Source organism: Melozone crissalis, unplaced genomic scaffold (assembly GCF_028551555.1).
Source record: "Melozone crissalis strain CALT ecotype California unplaced genomic scaffold, PUWL_Pcris_2 ptg000029l_1, whole genome shotgun sequence".
NCBI lineage: Eukaryota > Metazoa > Chordata > Aves > Passeriformes > Passerellidae > Melozone > Melozone crissalis.
The window spans coordinates 13,868,871-13,876,492 of record NW_026535807.1 but is presented as its reverse complement, the minus strand read 5'-3'; the positions used below and the strand labels follow the sequence as shown (position 1 = coordinate 13,876,492).

General features: G+C 39.5%; 1 protein-coding gene across 2 annotated transcripts in view; it reads right to left on the bottom strand.

The window, feature by feature from the left end:
• DCP1A (decapping mRNA 1A) overlaps window positions 1-7,622 on the bottom strand; it is a 28,496-nt gene that overhangs the window by 8,568 nt on the left and 12,306 nt on the right. For both annotated transcript variants that reach the window (XM_054280970.1, XM_054280972.1), the window contains exons 5-6: window positions 3,958-4,096; window positions 459-578 (exon numbers count right to left, since the gene is read on the bottom strand). In XM_054280970.1, the coding sequence (XP_054136945.1) occupies window positions 459-578; window positions 3,958-4,096 (259 nt within the window). The remainder of the gene's footprint in view (window positions 1-458; window positions 579-3,957; window positions 4,097-7,622) is intronic.

The window sequence follows — 7,622 nt, the reverse complement described above, 5'->3', positions numbered from 1 at the left end:
TACTGCACAGTTCACTCACTTGTTTCTCTGAATTTATCTCTAGAAAGTCTTGTATCAAGCCCCAGCTTCCTTGTACATGGCTCTGAAGCACAGACAAACCTTCAGTAAATGCCTGAGACAGAACACCAGGGCTTGAGTTCCTGAGGGAAAGACCTGACCAACCAGGCATGGTCATCTGCTCTTGCCTCCTGTCTCTGCAAGTCATCCCACACACATCACCACAGACTCACTTCTTCCAGAAACCACGTGGGCCCATTTAAACCTGAATATTCACACTAGTGGGGACATAGCATTTCTCATAAGACAGAATTTAGGATCCTAAGAGTCTTCAAACTCATCTGTTTAGCGATAATACACTGGGCAAACACTGAAGGCGTCTTAAGTAAAAAATCAATTTTGGTATCAAAACAAAGTATTAAATGAAAAAAAACCCTCATTTAGGGTTGTATGAAACGTACCTGCTCTTGCATTTGTAATGAAGGCTTCTGTTCTGAAGGCTCTGTACTTTCTGGCTTTGGAGGATTTGAATTCTGTTGCATTCCAGAACTTGATATAATACTTAGGTCACTAATCTGATTCTGAGGAGGAAAAAAAATGGAAAAAAATTAATATAAATACATGAGTTTCAGTCTACATTTACCCACTCTGCAGTCCTGTTTACATGGCACTTGGGACTGAAATACAGATGAGGTACAAAGCACTGGTTTTTGTAAGACACCGTGGAATTCACAAATATTATTATTTATTCTAGGAAATAAAAATCATACCAAGCCATCCAGAATCTGGTATGCAGTCATAAAACTTTTACTCTTTATAAGGAAAGCAACAAGAAAATACAACTGATTTTATACTTTTTCACCAAGAACAAAAATGATACATTAAAGAAAAGGTGGGCTTTTCACAACCTGTATCTGCATTGGCTGCTAACAGAAGTTTGCTACACTTCATTCAATCAAGAACCCAAACCAGAACTGCTTAGGAAAAAAAAAATCCTGCCAGAAAGCACTCTAAGTGGATGAAAAGAGCTTGTCACTGATTTACTTCCACCAGATTTAACCAACCTGGTACATTTATTTTCAGGTGTTAATTTGGTTTTCTGTGAACAAGACAAAACCAGGCAAGGGAGTTGCATTATGACACAGTATGTTTCAGATGGATTTGACTTTCATCTTTAATAAGCATAAACACAGATATTACATTACTGTTAAAATCACCAGAAAAACCCAGACTGTAGAAAAATCCAGCTTTCATGGGTAAACTACACCTGATGCATCTGATAGAGTTCAACCATTGGTACAACACATGGTGATTGCTCTGGTATCTTACCCAGAGCAGTAAAATATGGGTTAAACTTTCTAGCAATGGATTAAAAAGCAATCTGAGCTTTATTCTTTTGTTTTCAAATTCTAACTGAAAGCAATAAATACAAAACCAAGCCTATATATTGTGATTTAAGGACAGAGGAGAGAAGCAGACTTTGCATCTTTCTGACTTTTAGCCACTAACTTGAAGGTCAAAACTTCTTGTGCCTGAAAGCCTGGAGGCCTTTTAGTTATAAAATCAGGAAAGGCAGAGTCTTGTTTTCACTAGAGGATAAGCTGCAGTATGTTTCCCTGCTCAAACTGAAATACAAACACAAAACCACACTATAAAAAGCATCCATTCACTTCATTAAAAAAAAAATCTCAGAGTTCATTCATTTTCACATATGGGCTTGATGTAGTGTGTACTTGAAGGATTAAGCTGATTTGGAATCCTAGATTAAAGCACTCAGACCTTCATAAATCTCTTTTTCACTCCCTCTGCCCCCTTCTCATGCTGACACTCTGCCAATCTCATGTGGGCTGCACACAAGGATTACTGTATGATCCATCTGGAATGTACCAGCAGATAAGTACTTTCTGCTCCTAAATACAAATTCATGCATAATTACCAAGTGCCATAAAATTGTTTAAAAAAAATTAAGTCAGGAATGGTCTCTCAAGAAGGTGCCTTCCAAACAAGCTGGTTACTTCATCACATTTACACTGGCACACTTTGGCTCCAAGAGCTCCAAAATGAACGTGCCAGGGGTTTGTTGCTAAAGCTGAGGTGGTCAACAGAACATTCTCCAAAGAAGTTTGCTTGAAATGTGACCAACATTGTTCAGTTCTGCTTTTCTGACAACTGTACAGCACTACAGTCACAGCAGGCTCTGATGGGATCACCGTGGACAGGTTCATTTATGGTTCATGTACACAAAAAGGAAATGAAGTAATTATTCCAGTTTCCCTGGTGTTCTAAAAATATCAAGAAAGAAACACACACATATATAACAATAAGAAGAAATAAAGAAAGCCCCCAGTTTTAAAGTAGCTCTGCTGTAGCCCATGCCCTGCCTATTTCACTGCTGTATTATTGGCACCACAGATATTGTCTGTCCATTAAAATATCTGCATCTGTTCCTGCTCATCAGAATTTTACTTGTCTACAGAGTTTCATCCATGATGTTCAGAAACTTTGTTTACAGCAAAAGCTTTTCAGTATTCTCATATGAAAAAGATCTGAAAATTAGAAGAGAAGCTGGAATATCCCAAGTCACCCAAGAGCCATCTGTTGGAAATGTGCATTATCCAATACTGCATGGGCAGAGAGGGAGAAAAGCTTCACCACACCCAGGAGGGCACTACCAAAGCAGTGCATTCCTGTGGTATGGGCTTTTCCCCTTTTCAAAAAGACCTCAATTTCTTCAAATCTGTCTAGATTGATACAGCACTGAAAGATGAACCATAATGTGATGTTTCCTTCTGTGATCTCACAAAAGCTGCTACCTGCACAATGCTGGCCTTCATCCAGAGACACCTTCTCCCCAAACAGCACTGACACACACTGGCAATTAATTTTGTTTTCATCTGTATCTTAAAGCATTAAAAGAACATAGAAGTGATTTCCAGAGATGAGTATCTAGCCTGGGGCAAAGATACTGTGTTGTTTATCACATTGCCCTGACCTCAATGTACCTCACACAGTGCCAGGCTAAGATGGCTCACACAAGGTTTAATCCACAGGCTTGCTCTCTTCTCATCCCACACTGTATTGTAACCATTCAGAATCTCACAAAGACTCAATTTCAAGTACTCAAAGGAACTCTGCAGCACAAGCAACTCCTGGAAGGAATCAAGCACTGTACAAATATGCTCCCTCTTCTCCCAGCAGCACAGGCACAGAAGCCACACCATGGCTCTGCAATGCAATACTCACACATTGCTTTACTATGGCACATTCCTGTATTATTACTCTGGGAAGAGGCGTGTTCAGAATCTCTGCTTCCATTTTTGGATCTCCCACACATTACCTTTATATTCACCCTGCATGTATGAATTTGGTCCTCATGACTATATAAAGTAATTCTTTCTTAAGAGAAGTAACATTCCTCATTATGTAATCTTGTGGATTTAGCACTGGCAAAGGATAACAGGCTTTTCCTTCTGAGATGAATTATTTTATTAAAGGGAGAAACAGTAGACAGGACACAAGAAATAAACTGGAGAACAAAAAGACAAAGGAACAGTATTGTTACACTTAGTCTACAGCTAATAAGAAATATGCTTCATAAAGTCTACAAACAAACTGAATGCCTCAGTCTCTAACACCACAGTTCATCTTTTGAGACTAAAAGACAGATGCTGTTTGGTACAATTTTTATTTGCTATTCCCAGAGACAAGATTTCCTCACAGCAGGAGAAATCACTATAAAATGGGTCCACCGTGCTACACTTCAAGTTGGACCACATGATGGGGATTCAATCCATCTTGCCTGAAATCACAGAATGTTTCCTAGTACAGTGCTCCTGAGGGAGGGAGCAACACAGCACTCTGAAAACAAGGCTGCTGGAACTATTGCACACTGCCCACCCTTGAAACAAAGCACAGCTGATGTGCTAAAAACTGGTTTCCAGAAAAGAGACATTCACTTACTCGTTCATACTCATCCTTGGCTTTACTAAGCATCTCTAGGATGTCAATGGGCCTGTTTTCATTGCAGCCATTGGTTCTGCTGGGACTTTTTCTGTCCTGAGAAACTTGCTGCGACCTCTGAGCTTCTTGTTCAACCACTCTGGAAAAGGAAAGGAGAAACAGGATTTAAAAATTTAACTAGAGTTAACATCTTGCAAAAAGCAGTAAAGAAAAAAGTACTCCCAGTACATTAACCCATTTTTCTGCCTGAATAAAAGCCTAACACATAGCTGACCAAAGTTACACAAGTTTTCATTTGCTACAAGGTTCAAACAAGACAAATTGCCAAATGGTCTGCACGATTTATCTCCCATTCACAGAGCACTGGTCTGTCTCTCTCACAGTTTGCCTACAGCAAACACTATTCCTATAAAACTCTCATGTTTAGACATTTTTACAATGAAATATGTGGACATCCAAGCATGTGATACACAAAAAGCACATGTTTTACACCATACACTAAGATATAATTTTTACTCTTTACTTCCTAACATGCATTTCTCCATATTTAGTCAAGTCAAGCCATGTCATTCAACAAAATCTATTACCAAATAGTTCTAATTTAGGATGAGGCCTACCATTATGCAACAGAGACAATGGGAAAGAAGAGAGCTGGCTCACACCAGATGTCTCTGGAATCAGTCTGCAAGAAGACTTAGAGCAAGTCACCCCTCACACCCCCCATCTAAGGCTCTGGAAAGAACAGCAAACCATTTCCTCTTCAAGCTGCCCTGCAGTCATTCCAATTACCTGCATTACCTCTGGCCCCTGGTGCCCATGGTTCATTCACCACTTCTACTCCACCCCTGCCTGCCTCAAGTATCCAGAACCTTCCATCTGAAGGATGGGTAAGAGATGCAAGAAGGTGAGGTGCACCTGCTCATTTCATTAATAAAAATAAAAGCAGCATATACTCCTAATCCATATGCAGTTCACAAGATATACATGGCTGTGCAGTGCGCTGGAGCTTATCCTCTTGAAATAAACACACGCCAGCCTGTAATCCCTTCTTTTTTAAGCCTGCATTAATCAAATATGTTAAGAAAAAACAAGCACTGTAAACAGGGCAGAGCTCTGGAGCTGGCATGTCACTTGGGAACTCTCATGCTGTGGAACTGATGGCTGAGGGGGGAGCCAAGAGGTGCCATCACAACAATCACAGAAAGTGTCAATCACCCCAGCCTCCAGTTTCTTTGGGTCAGTTAGGATTCAGGACAAAATCTAGATTTTATAGGCTGTAATTATTTATATGTACCTCTACGTTTACATTTCTGAGGAAGAAACAGTTTGAGTTTTGAAAGTTTCTTCCCAGTTTTCTAGCTACCAAGCTTCTTTACTTCACTAGAGTTTAGCTGAAAAAGGGTTAGATTTGGCTTTTAACAATTCAATGTTGCTTTCACAATTTTTCATCATACAAGCTGGTTATTTAACCAGCTCCTGATTACTTCCAGCCTTCTCTGTAAGCAGCAGTCACCTGGCAAGGTAACTCACAATAGGGAGGCCAATGTAACCCTGATCATTTCTGAGAACTGCAGCATGTGCTCGTTTGGATGAGGCAGCTCAATACTCCACAAGTGTTTCTATGGTGACTCCCTGAGAGAACATTTTGTTCTAGCACCTCACGTGGTCACTCAGTCCTGGCTTAGGACCTCTCTAAACTCAACTCCAAAACTAATGATGAGAAAGAGCAAGGTAAGAGAATCAGAATGCTTTGCTGAGATGTTAAGTGCCAGCATAATTGTATAAGAAAAAAGAAACACTTCAGTTAAAGGGAAGATTCTGGGCAAAGTGAAATCACACAAGGTGCCTGGCAGGCACAGCAAAGGCTTCACTCTTGAGACTTTCCTTTTGCCTTAATTAGTTGGCCCAGAAGGTTTCAGTAAAACACCCTCCCCTGAAACCAGTACTCATTGAACTCACAGCAAAACACCTTCAAGGAGTGCAGGCATTTCCCAAAAATGTTTCATAAAAATTTCTGAAAAACAGTTCATAATATTTTTCTCTTGTTCATTATGAAGTGTTTGTTACCTTTTTAAAGTTCAAAGTTTACTTCCTTTTTGAAGAATAACAAATTCTCTTCTCATCTAGGTAATTGTCCAATAGCTTAAACTCCATCTTCTGTCTTGTGCACCACATTTCAATGGTGGTGATGGAATATAATGTGAAACTGTGTCCCCAGAACTCTGAGATTCTTTCCCAATTCTAGTCTGCCTCCTCTATCTCAGAAGCCAATTTGGGTCTGACTATTGAAACAAGGTAAAACAAGCTTGTAAACTAAATTGAAAATAACCCCCCATACAAACTTACAGGTCAGAATGCAATAGTTTTCTCAAATATCTGAAGCCCTGCAGTTTCTGCCCTACTCCTTCTAGAAAGGCATCCCTCAATCAATCATCTTAACTTGACACAAATTAATTTCTTCTCAAATCAGGAGTTTGACTCCCATGAAATATTTTCATTTCAGAAGATTCTGGAATTCTTAAAAAAAAAAATCTGTAAATCAAATACCTAAATACCCTTCCTGGAGGGAAAAAAGTCAACTGCTGCAAATCTGTATGCTGAACATGCTCCGTGTGCAATCCAGGATTAAATCTTTTTTAAGCAAGGCCTGCTGTTTCTTTCCATTATATCAGATAGTGGAAGAGGCACACATTCCTTCAGGGACACAGTAGCTGCTGTGACAGTTTGCTGAAGAATATCTGGAGTTGCAGCATTGAAAATACCTGGCACAACCTCACAGAAGGGCAGGGGGAGGGAGAGAATGTGAGAAGTGAAGTCTGTGATTACAAAGCCTAATTTACTTTTCTTTTCAAAGATAAGCCACCAAAATACAAATGGATGGCCTGCAATCTTGTTAACTCAGGCTGGCACAATAAGGTCAAGTTAAATGCAGGCAAGAGAATGCAAATCTCCTTGAAACCTTTTATGGTTATGTTTTGGAACTGCTGAAGTATTATAAAGGCAGCACTCTTTCCTATCAGTGATTAAGAAAAACTCCACCTTAAGAATAGGGTGCAAATCCAAATTTCCACCCCAAAGACAAAAAACTACAGAACAAAATTAATACTCTTGGAAGAAAATGTAAATATTGCAATCCAGCCAAAGGGGTAAATGTGCTTTATGGACTGCTGTGCCATGGCCAGACTGGTCTGTTACCTGATCCCACTTTTTAAGACTCCTGAATTATCATTTGTATCCCATCACTCATGCTACAGTGACCAGAGCAGCTCAAATGGCCTCAAGTTTTGCTATCTGAAGTTAGATCTGCACTGCAGCTGTGAATATGGTAGAGTTTGACAGGTCCAGCTCTCTCTCACAATTCAAACATTAACTAATGGGTTTAGATTAGACGAGAAAGCCATGTCCTTCTGATGCTCTGTTTATAAAGAGGAGAGGCAGTAGATGTTTTGTTATTTGTTTTGGTAACAACATCCAAGAGTCAGTTTCACACAATTGTTTCCCACTAATCCTTAGATACAGACAAACCAACTAACAATAAGAAGTCCAACATAACTAGGAAGAAAAAAATCAAAGTGGGAAATGGGGTTATAAGGATTAAAAAAAAAGAAAAAGAACTTAGAAAGATATCTTGATACCAATGTCTGTCATTTGTGTTTTCTTTCACT